General features: G+C 34.1%; 1 protein-coding gene across 1 annotated transcript; it reads left to right on the forward strand.

The window, feature by feature from the left end:
• The first annotated feature begins 1,316 nt into the window (after positions 1–1,316).
• Positions 1,317–11,787, forward strand: LOC145566868 (uncharacterized). The gene is made up of 16 exons (XM_081626149.1): positions 1,317–1,436; positions 3,903–4,132; positions 4,221–4,335; positions 4,423–4,505; positions 4,596–4,659; positions 4,749–4,866; positions 5,186–5,340; positions 6,086–6,182; positions 6,363–6,459; positions 8,696–8,784; positions 9,628–9,753; positions 10,602–10,639; positions 10,783–10,833; positions 10,953–11,120; positions 11,204–11,316; positions 11,414–11,787. The coding sequence occupies exons 2-16, from the start codon at positions 3,930–3,932 to the stop codon at positions 11,535–11,537; spliced, it is 1,641 nt and encodes a 546-aa protein (XP_081482275.1). The 5' UTR covers positions 1,317–1,436; positions 3,903–3,929; the 3' UTR covers positions 11,538–11,787.
• Positions 11,788–12,267: the final 480 nt, after the last annotated feature.

Raw genomic sequence — 12,267 nt, forward strand, 5'->3', positions numbered from 1 at the left:
TAGTCATAGTGATAAACTTACTGTTATGACTTTTAACTCTGTAATTTTCAGTGACTAGAAAGTAATTACTTCTATACGGAATATTGTTCTAGGGGTAAGTTTAAATGCTCTCTTTAACTTTGTTGGAAATGTTACACCTAAGACGGTAAGACTTTCACCTTTGGTGACATAATACTCCTTTCTCCAAATTTAGTGGTTGATTGATAATATACGACTAATTTGACGTAAGAGCTATTTTTGGATGCAATTAAGGTCAAATTTTAATTAATATTTGTTGACATGTAAAATCACAAATCAACTATTTGTGGACACAAACCATTTGATATTGCTACATTGAATCAAATCAACTTTAAACTGGTAGGTTTATTGTTACAAGTAATAATCATCCCGCCCGAAGCCATTATCTAGTGGTCAAGCCCAAACAAGTGATCATGGAGGAAGATGTTTAGGAGTTATTTAAAAATAAATAAAAATAAAAAAATAAATAAAAAAGATAGTCAAAGGTTAGTAGTCCGTATTTGAATAGTGAAAAGAAAAAATATCAAACGAGTCAATTATTTAGGAATGGAGGGAGTATGTCGTTGCTTGTGTTTTTTATATTTTAATATTATTATTGAATGATTGATTATTGAAAGATTGATTTTGGACCTATATTGATCTTATCAATAAAAGTCATGTCCATTAAAGACTCTATCTACTCTCTTCGTTCCTGAAAGTTTGACTCACTTTGCAATTGCACGATCTCCAATGAAAATCTTTGACCATAAATAAATCCAGCTGTGTATAATTAAAAAATATAAAAAAAAAATTTGATATTTAGATTATTTATAATAAGGGTAATCTAATAAGATCTTATATGCTGAATTATTACTATTGTATATCTTATATATGTGGTCAAACCTATTTTATTTTGACCACATGAATAATAAGTGAGTTAAACTATCAGAAATGAAAGTAGTATTAAGGATCCTATTAGATTGATCGTGAGTTCTGACCCATTATCAATTTATCATTGGACTGCTCTCTTAAATAACCAAGTCTAGTTACAAGCTTTTTTTTTTTTTTTTTTTTTTAGGAAAGTCTAGTTACAAGCTTAAAACGATGAGTACAATTTTGTTCCCCGAGTCCAATTGAATTACCAAAAACACCCGCAAATCAGGTGGAGGGTGTAACGGTAATTACCACAGGCAAATTCGGCAATTGTTTTTCGAGTACAACAACATTAACGAACAGTTCATTGGATATAATCATCACAATAAAATGATAATTATTGTTAAAAATAAGACGTATTCTTCTACCATTGGTCAATCTCATATTTTTAATTCTTAATTCAGGACTAAACACAACAAAAAAAACCACAAACTCAAACCCCTTTCCCTTTCTTCAATCTCTCCCCTCAATCGCCAACCCCCTTCGCTCCAATCTCCATTAACAAGGTACTTCCTTTTTTCTTGTATTTTTATGCTGAATGAATTTGCTTTTGCTTGATTAAGTACTTGAATTTTTCTGGGAATCTTGCAAATTTTGCACTTTGTTATTGATTTAGCTTGTGATTTAATTTCCGTATTTGCTACTAATAAATTTTCGAATAAGTTGACGATGTCAAGATTATGATCAATTATGTATACGATTTTTGTCTTTTGGGGCTAATTGATTCGAATTTAATTTGGGGTTATGATGGAGTTGAGTTCAATTTCAGTACTGTAATGAATTATTCAAGTTTTTTTCTTTTTTTAATATTTTTTTTAGGGTTTAGGGTTGGTTTGGAGGGTGATGGATGTGGAAATATGACTTTTGATTGGGTTTTTTAATTTTAGGATGAAGGGCTAATTAATTAACGCCTGTTGAGATGTTCTGTTTTGAGTATAGTTCAAATTTGGATTTTTTTTTTTAAAAAAAAGTTTTTTGTGAAGTGGATGAGGATTTTTAGCAATTAAGTTGAGAATGCTAAAAAGTATGTTCTTGATTATTGGGTATCTAGCTGGATCAAGGGCTACTTTTTAAAAACTGTTAAATTTAGGCAATTGAAACTCTTGCCAGGGGTTTCGGAGTGAGGATAGATGATTGAGGCTACTTAGGATTGAGCAGGAATTATTTATTGCCAAGAGATGTCGTTTTACCATCCAATGTGGCTGCTTATGGTTTTTAGTAATGGAACTGTTGTTGAAATTGCAGCTGTGGTTGATAATTTTGCAATGATCTAGTATTTCAAACTCCTCATAAATCATTGCAAACTTCATCAACTGATAGACATGCCAAATTATCGATTACCAGAACTAGTATTTATATGCCTAGTGTTATTTACTACGGGTAACATACTCTACATCCAACTCCTAGTCACTTAACATGGCCTATAAGAAAGAATTTAAGAATTTAAGGATTTTGATAGACCAAAGCTTTGTTTTCAGATCAATGGAGTCTTATTTCCTCTGGGAAATCCATCTGTGATTTTGATTAGGCTAAAATGCTAGATAATTTACTATATTGTTCACTAGTGTGTCATTTGAAGACTGCATTAGCTGTGAGGCAAAATATGGGCTTACTAATTGGTGCCATTTTATTCCTCTTATTTTATTTTAAACTTCCATACATAATTATTTTCTTCATATAGTTTAAGTTGCCTGTAATTCTGTATTACATTAATTCTTGGGAACTTCTCATAAGAGTGCCAGTAGATATCCATTTTGGGGGTTTTTAAGTTTATACTTGCTGCCATGAAATTTTCCTTAAAATGTTATAGTTCTCCACTTCTCCCACATGCCTTTTAAGAGCTTTAAATCATTCTTCTATAATTTGTTTTACTTTCATGAAATTGCAAAAACACTTTATTTCTTAGATCGTTTTTTTTTTTTTTTTTTTTTTTTGGGGGGGGGGGGGGGGTTATTTTAACTTGTTTAGTACTTTGTTGATCGCTTAATTTTTTAAGTATGTGAACTGTGTTTGGCATCAGTTTGCAGTTAGGTCTTCAGCCACAGTTATAGGTTTTCACATAGAGTAATCGTACTTTTTTTTTTTTTTTTTTTTTGACGGGATCGTACTTTGTTTCGATGTGGGAAGGGAGGCTATGGGATCAAGCTCCCTAGTTTGCAGATTAGGGAAACAGAGGAAAATTATAGGCTTCCTTCTTTCTTAACTTCTTAATGAACTTTCAAAGTTGAAAATTTTTCCTCTCTCCTTTCTCTTCCCTATTTTCGTCCCCCAATACATTCTAAGAAAAGCGGAAAACGAACATATTTTGGATAAGTGTATTTAAATGTATAGAGATTTACTTCGTATTAAACAATTTGGATAGCTAATATCAAAAATACCAAAAGTAGAGAGTAGAATAATTGCAATGCAAATAGTTGGACTGTTATACATGCATTTTTTTGATATTATAAGATGAACTGAAGCAAACATGGCATTTATTGTCCAGGGTCATTTAGATCGAGTGAAAAAGAGTTAATTTAATGTCAAATAATTCATTTTTATAATGATATTTATTATTGGTGGTGTACTGGTGTTTGGTTTGGTGAAAGGTGAGTAATGCCTTAGAAAATTGATTAGAATGAATCTACATTTTGAAATAAACTAATAAGTGGAGTATATTGAACAGTAGATTTGCATTAAAAGTTGCCCAATTACACTTTTAAATAACGATTGTTTACCTTATGTTAACCTTTTAGAGTAATATGGTTCCATGTCTGTACATGTGAAAAGCAAATTACTAATCTTGAACTTCTACTTTATTATTACACATGCAAAATTTGCAATTGCTCCTGTTCGATATGCTGTTGGCCATATCCTTCAAGTATGTGCTGATTATAGCCAATGTTTTGTTCTCATTTGCTTGAAGGATTATACTAATGACTACAACCTTCCTCAGTGTGTTCACTGTTCACTGTGTTGTTGAAATTTTGCAGCCAATTTGCAAAATAGGAATTTCATTGATGGGTGATGGTCCTAGAACTATAGAGATCATACCAGATTATTTTGAGGCTTCAGCTTCCGCTTCCGCAGATTCTCCCCTACCCAGAAGTTCAGATACCTCAATATCTGGTGAAGATTCTCCTCATACATCAACATCTGGCACAACATCTCATTTAGATAGACATTCATTTTTCTCAAATACAACTGCCAACAGTGCCTCCAGGTACCTTTATTAGTTGAAAAGAAAAGTCTAATAGTGAAGTATTTTGTTAGTTGATTCTCACCATTATTTTTCTTTCCTTTGACTTCAGCATAGTTCAGAATCGTTCATTTTCTAGGAACAAGTTGAAAACTGCTTCATTCATGTTGAGGTTATTTAGTTTGAAGGGACTACGAAATATCACTGGTCTTAATGGTGAAGAAAAGGTATTTGCAGTTAACTTTGCTTACTCGATCCCCTTTATATTTTTAATAAGAATGTAAATGTGACTCTTTTCTATCTCTAACTCACAGGTTGAGCTGAGTGCTGTAGAACTAGAATCCCTTCGGTCAGAACTTGCTGATGTAGAAGAAAGAGAGGCTCATTTCAAAGCACAGTAAGAAATGCTTCTCTCTTCCACTTGTATACATGCATTGAACTAGCCAGCTACTTGTACTCTTTCATTAACATGTTCCCGCTAATGTAGGTTGGAACATCTTGATGAAATCTTGCGGCGGGCTCGACTATCAGGATACTTAAATATGAGAACAGTAGGGTTCTATTTGTAATCTTTCAGTATTTGGACCAACTTCAATACTATGTTGCTTGAATTTGATGCATATATTTTTGAAATCTTTAGCGATGGGCGGCACTACCTGGCGAGCTACCTCCTATTGATGATTGTGATGTCGATGACTGGGTTCCTCGCTTTACAGTCCTGCAAGGATCATGCATCTTCTTTTACTTGTCTTCTACAGGTATTTGATTCCTTGGTCCATCTTCTTCGAATGTTCATTTCAGGTGACATGTTTAATGACTGGAACTGTATTATTCATTTCAATCATTTGTGATGGTATCTTTGACTCGATAACATGTTCCCTAGATGTGTTTTGTTAAAAAGTCACATGTTTGTTTTGTAAGCACTTTTTCTTGAGGAATGAGGAAGGTGGGCACATTTGTCAAAGTGTTTTATCGCCTTATTTGTATGCTTGTTTGAATGGGGTGTCAATATATACAAATTTTGATAGCATTTGATTTTAATACAACACATCTAATAATCTAATAAAGCTGCTGCAGATTTGAGTCCTCAGGATTCAGCTCTTCTCTCCGATATTGATGAAGTAGGTTCATTGCCATGCATAGTTCGAGAAGGTGAAGAAATTTGGCACTGCTTTTACATTGTTACACGTTATGGACTCAGAATTGAATGTTCTAGCGATTCTGAGATACAGGTAAATCCAGTAGCTACTGCTTCACTTTTTTGTATGTGATTTGCTGTTAAAGATGTCCTTTCTTATCTGGGGCAGATTTACTTCATTTTGTCACTTGTTAATTGTTTATGTGAAACTAATAAATCTTAAATGAGCGGACATTATTGAGTTTGTGTGAAATTTCATGTTATTTTGTTTTGTAGTATTATGTACTCCCTCTGTTATATAAAGTTTACACACAACTTTGATCATACTCCGTACAAAGCATTTTTTATTCTCTGTAAGTAAAATTTTTACAAAAAATGATGACTTGAATTTATTTATCGAGAATAACCTAAACTTAACAATCTCGTATTACTGATTTGTGTATGAATCGCTGTAGAAGGACAAAGTGAGTAAACTAAAAAAAAACTGATGGATTATAGTTGAGGGGTCATAGACTGTTTACTTGAACACAATTGTTAATGTGTTAGCTTTTTAAAGAAAAGTTATCATGTTTTTGGTCCAAATGAGGTGTCAACTGTCCATACCCTCATTTCAATGTCAAGGATCCTACATTGATTTTGAGGTGAAATATAAAGTCCCAAGTGAAAGAGATGATCAACTCCATATGTCTTTGTTGTATGTATTCATGTTCAGCAGGAAGAAGAAGATGAAATGACCTTTTTTGTTAGAGTTCTATGTCCTTAACCGTGGTTGCATGATTTCAAGTGTAATTGTTCTTGATCATTAGCTTTGATACTTGGATTGTAACTTTATTGCACAGGTTGATTCTTGGCTAAGAGCATTACGAACAGAGTGCAAGCTTGGACCTGATAAAACTGACCCCGGTGATCAAAATTGTGAAAGCAACGCTCAGCAATGTATATAGCTAGAAAGATAAGGTTATTGAGAATCTGAGTTTGATGTGCAGAAATTAATTATTGTGCTTGTAAATATAACCACATTCAAGGTAAATAAAATAAGGGTAATTTCAGGTTTGCTAATCGACTAAGTGCTGCAGATCGAACTTTTTTCTTTGCCAATTTCACCTTGTATTTCAGACACCATTGTTCACCACTCCAAATTGAGCTCCCGTCGAATTTCCCCTCCTGAAACTTCTAAACAGAGGATTTGGCCTTGGCCATTAAATCCACACTTGTTCCCATCCTGATTCCCTGCCGTGACTGTTAGTCTGTTACTGTCTTACCCTCGCTAGTTACTGTCAAATTAACTGGACATTTTTATTGACAGTGAGTTCCAGTTCGCTTTGATTCAGACGTCCGATTTGTTTCCATATAAATCATGCCCTTATCATCAATTCCTTAAGAATTCCATTCTTACGAACGTTTTTTGAAACGAGGATACGTAATGTGAAGTAGTTTTTCAATTTCCGTAGTTGTTTGGGGAAATGTCTTGCTTGTAAATAGGATGATGACTTAGGTACTTAAATTGTCAGCATTGGAGTATAATTAGGTTGTGAAGCAGTGTACGTAGAGTAAACTCAACACTATTACAAGGTCCACGTGATTTGTGAAGCTTTGCTGCCTTTGCTGGTGGAGGCGTTTATTGCTAATTGATCATATATTGACGTTGTATATGTGATCCATGAAAAAGTATTTGCAACTTTCTAACGATTTGACCTTTTTTTATTACTACGGTAATTTATTCATATTTGTAAAGATGATATTTTAATGATTAATCAAATTTCTTTTCTTAATTTACCTGTATTGAAATTTGGATGATTTGTGATGATCAACTCATTGTTATTTGAAGTTCTAGTTCTTATTTGTGATTATTTTACATGTGAATACTTTACTTAAACAAATCATACATGATAAATATGATTGTATCGTGTCTGGAACCAGTATGGTGTTGCGATTTGCAAAATTTCCTTTCTATTTTATGATGTAAGTATTACTTCCTATGTTTTATTTTACTTGTCATGTTGCTTTTATCACGCTTGCCAATGCAAAAGTTTAACGATCATTAACTTTAATTCTCCATAAGTAAAAAATATAAAAGTCATACATTATGATAGTACTTATTGAGACGAATTCAAAAACATCCTATATGAATATGTTTTTCATTACATATTATTTACAAAAGATTGTTAAAGGAGGAGTAGGTCAAGTAAAAAAGAACGGAGGAAGTATTTTATTTTCGAATCCTACTATGGTTGTTATTTTGTTACTTTTAATTTGGTTGTAGTGAAGGTTGTGGACTTGTGGCTATGAGCCTATGAGTAAGGGTCTGTTTACATTTACTGAATTGAGCTGAACTAAACTAAACTAAACTGAAATGAATATTTTATGAAAGAAGGAAATTAGGAGCTGAATTGAACTGAACAGGTCTTAAGAGAGGAGAAACGGAAGGGAAGGAGCAGAGAGTGAGATGGAAAAAATAAGGTGGGGTGGTTGTTGGTTGTTTGGGGGGTGGATGGGTGGGAGTTGGCGATGGTTAGTGCGGGCAAGACTGCAAGAGATGGAAGGGCCCAAGGTGGGCCGAGTGTAGCTAGTCCACCTAGTTGTTCGGTATAAGAAAGAAGAAACAGAGAGGAGAAGAAAGGAGAATGAGTCGTAGTAGCGTCATTTACAATGGCAAAATTAAACAAGACATGACGGTATTTATCAAATTATGAAAGACATGATTAAAGATTGTAACCTCATGTCTAATTTTAGACTTTCCTTGCATTCCTCACGCTCCTAATTCATTACGGAGTATTAATATTAATATCTCCTTTGCATTCCTTGAATAAGAAGCTCACATTTTAAATGTTGTAAAGTAATTGCTTTGTATATTTTATAAACAATGACATCCATATCCAGATCCATGATGTGATGAATACGAATTCAGTTTTGAACCAAGTATAAAATCGAATATAATCGCAGATATAAATCCAAAAGCTTAAAAACTTGGATCTCATCAAAGCCGATACAAATAATGATCCAGTGTCAATACTACATTACATATCCAATACGATAACAATATAAGTTTAATTACTCGCCTCATACAACAACCCTAATTGACCTAACTTCATCAACAATATACCTAATACCTACCTACATTAGACATGTCTCACACATTTAAAGCAAATGTATGATTCCTAATCAAAAACCTAAACAAGGCAAGTAAAGGAAAGAGCGAACAAAACAAAGCCAAGCAAAAGCATTGTTATAAAAAATGAAAAAAAAAAAAAAAAAAAGCATTTCCAAATCTCCAACAGTAAAAAGTAAATAAGAAAGCATCAAAATCCTACCAACTAGACTACTACTATAAAAAGAAAGCCAAACAAAACCCTTAAAACATTACTACTGTTGTATCGATCTGTCACTCTAGTAACCTCACTCCCACTATCTTCTTCTTTGTTAGAGTTTGTTTTCTCTCTCCATTGAAAAATGAGGTCCCACTTTTACAGATCTGCTTCTAGGGCTGCTCGCTCTTTTCTCTCTTCTTCCAAGAACTCCGCCTCTCGCTTCGTCCCTGGTACTCCCTCACTCTCTCCTAGATCGTTGGTCAAATGTCATTCATTTGCTTCTTGTTTCATTACAATCTTTGCTCTTATTATTATTATTGTTGTTGTTTTCGCGCTTGTCAATGCATGATTTCAATCAGTAATATTATTCCACGTGTTTTGCTTATCATTACTAAAGGTTGGTTTTAAAAACATAAATCGAGACGAGTCTAACAAGATCTTTTGTTTAATTATTATTATAAATTGCTAAAGATTGTCGGTGTGTGAGTAGTGGGAAATGCAAAATGTTGTGTCTAAGAATAAACGGAGGAAGTGTTAGATATGATCTTTAGTGTAGTAACTATGTTTGAATTTGAATTGAGGTTAAGTTTTTAGATTGTTGCTTTTGAATGATAGTCGTCAATTGATTGTTTAATTATGTTGTTGAAATGGACTTTGAGATGTTAAAAGGCTTGTAAATCCTTAAATTAGGGTTATTTTGATATTTAGGTTATAACAAAGAACAACATAATTAATTTAAAGGATAGAAGATTGTTTGACTTTGTTATTAGAAAAGAGGTAGATTGATAAATGAAATTGAATTTCAGGATTCATCTTTTATTTGCTTTGTCAATTGAAAATGATTTGTAAACGATTTTGGATTTCAAATGCATGTATTATGTATGTTGCTTGTCTTCATTACAGCTTGAAGGGTATGGTTTTATAAAAGTTGTGCACATGTACGATACGATATGAAACGGATACGATATGAAACGATTAAGCGGGCGAGTTTGTGCTTTCTTGAGTATATTTGTTTGTTATCATACAATGGATTAAGTATTGTTTTTGAAGTCGTTTTTGCGTTTGAATTGCAGAAGGACGAACAGTGGCTGCTACTGCTGCTGTATCCTTGAGAGGAAAAGCGTCTCACTTGGCTTCTCTCGGAGGAGCCAATGCATCCGGAACATGGTTGTCCACCACATTGGCCATCCCTGCAGCAGGTGCCCAATAGTTTACCCTTTCAATGATTTTCTTTTCATGTCTTTTCTTTCTTGTTGTTTATCTTTTTGTGTGATTGCTGAATTATTGAACCATCCGTATCTCTCAAATTTTGGGACTAAAAGTTTAATCAATAGATAATTTTGAAGGGTAATTCGTTTTTCTACTAGTAAAAAGCACTAAATGGTACTAATTTGACAACTTTATTGGGACCCAAAAAAGAATGCTTTTGACATTAAAATTAAGGTGTAGAAAGACAGAAAGTACTATATTTGTGCTTAAATATGGTAAAGAAATTTAGATATGGTTTGTTGTTCAATATGTAATGATACAATAATTTGAGAAACCTAGGCTTGGTATTTTTTTTTTCCTCCCAATTATTGTCCTGTAGAAAGTTTGTATTGCTGAAGACTAAATGAGGAATTTTTTTTGTTTATGTGCTTTATTACAGTTCTCTATCAGTCAATGCATGTTATGGGCCTTTGTAAATTGGAAGTTAAAACTAAGAAAGAATTACATGTCATTGACATTTTTTATTTATTTTGAGTGGGAGGTAGAGAAGCCTTGTACCTTGCTTTGTTTTAGCTTCGTGACATTTGGAACCTCTTCCATATGACATTGTAGAAGAGCAGCCTTACCACTAGCTAGAGCTTAAACGGCAGCAAGCTTAAATCTTGTCTACAAAAACTAATTTTATGCTGTTTATCAATGGGGTCAAGAAGTAGTTTCTTTCTATGCATTGTGTGATAGGTTATTTCCTGAATTTCTGCTGATATGTACCATGCTATTGGTGTTTCCGCTTATTTTCCCTCTCTAATATGCTGTTTTCCTTGCCTATTTCGCAATGTAGCTTACTTGCTTCAGGACCAGGAAGCTTATGCTGCAGAGGTACCTGCTTAGCTTTTGCTGTATTTACCTCTTAAGATCTCTTAATTCTTGTAAATTGTAATGGTTGAATTTGTATCCTGCCAAGTACTCTTCTAAATCATGAAAAGGATTTTAAGAGAGATTTCATACTGAAATGTGTGTAGATGGAGCGTACTTTCATTGCTATCAAACCTGATGGAGTACAGAGAGGGCTGGTAAGTACTTTTCCTGTGCCTTTTTTTTTTCCATTGAGTGTCTTACTATTGAGATTTGCAGTTGGGACAGCCTTTTTCGTTCTTTTTTTACTAACACAGATTACTTTTCCAATGTTTAGATCTCAGAAATCGTAGCACGTTTTGAGCGAAAGGGTTTCAAGCTTGTTGCTATCAAAGTAGTGGTTCCCTCAAAGGATTTTGCCCAGAAGCATTATCATGATCTGTCAGAGAGGCCTTTCTTCAACGGACTCTGTGATTTTCTGAGCTCTGGCCCCGTGGTTGCTATGGTGAGAAATTAGTTAACAATCTTTTTTTTTCACGAGAGACGTGACTTCCAAATCGTTTGTGACTAACTTACTTATTTTCATAGGTTTGGGAAGGCGAGGGGGTGATTAAATACGGAAGGAAACTCATTGGAGCCACAGACCCACAGAAATCAGAACCAGGAACCATCAGAGGTGACCTTGCAGTCGTCGTTGGAAGGTATTACTACTTATGACTAATGATTCGGATGAATACTGCTTGCTCTTAATGACCAACTTTTGGGCACTGTTAATCTGACTTAATTTTTTGAATGTAGAAATATTATCCATGGAAGTGATGGCCCAGAAACAGCTAAGGATGAAATCAAGCTTTGGTTCAAGCCTGAGGAATTGGTCAGTTACACACACAATGCTGAGAAATGGATCTACGGAGACAACTGAAGCAATTGTAGGGGTTATTGATGTCTCAAATTAACCCTGTTTTCCTTATTGCAGCTTTACTTAGGTCCCATACAATTGGGATAGAAACAAAGCTTTACGACAATAAATTATAGCCCCTGGTTTCATCACATTACTTACTCATGGGATTAGATTTCTGCAATAATGTATTTCAGCTCCTTAATTTTGTTCAACCAAATACAACTTTTAGATTGAAATGTTGTAGAAAGTGAGCTGACCATGGTGTTTATCAGTTTATGTGGCTAAAAATTCTCCTAGTTTTATGTTTAGCAGATCTTTGGATGTTGAACTTCCTTGGTTTGAAGGATCAGCATCACAGCATGTGTTTTATGCATCCTTGTATCAAGCCAGTTCTACGTTTATATGCGTAAAGGACTACAGCTTTTATTAAACAGAAAGACCATTATCGCCTTGTGGCCTTTGGTAGGATTGCGGTATGCAACAAGCTACTGGATGTACACACACATACAGACACAGTATTGTTCTCCTCCCTTTTATTTACTTGGAGGAACCCCCAAGGCCCTAACCTTGAGGCATAAAAAATGTTCATTGAAACATGTGCTTTAGCAGGACTTTGGAGTGCGAATGAAATACTGCAGGACTTAAGATTGCCGCTTCTCTTACGAGGACCTAATAATCGATGTCAATTCAGGTCACGGATTGGGTTTGGATTATCGTGTCCATGCGGCCATGCCTATCCAATTTTAGATTG

This window comes from Chenopodium album, chromosome 11 (genome assembly GCF_948465745.1).
Source record: "Chenopodium album chromosome 11, dcCheAlbu1.1, whole genome shotgun sequence".
In the NCBI taxonomy this organism is placed as follows: domain Eukaryota; kingdom Viridiplantae; phylum Streptophyta; class Magnoliopsida; order Caryophyllales; family Amaranthaceae; genus Chenopodium; species Chenopodium album.

Excerpts from the sequence above, each read along its gene's own strand:
- LOC145566868 (XM_081626149.1), top strand. The coding sequence starts at position 3,930 with ATGGGTGATGGTCCTAGAACTATAGAGATCATACCAGATTATTTTGAG. Across the intron at positions 5,341-6,085 it reads CTAGCGATTCTGAGATACAG|GTTGATTCTTGGCTAAGAGC; the intron begins GTAAATCCAGTA and ends TTTATTGCACAG. Across the intron at positions 11,317-11,413 it reads CTTGCAGTCGTCGTTGGAAG|AAATATTATCCATGGAAGTG; the intron begins GTATTACTACTT and ends TTTTGAATGTAG.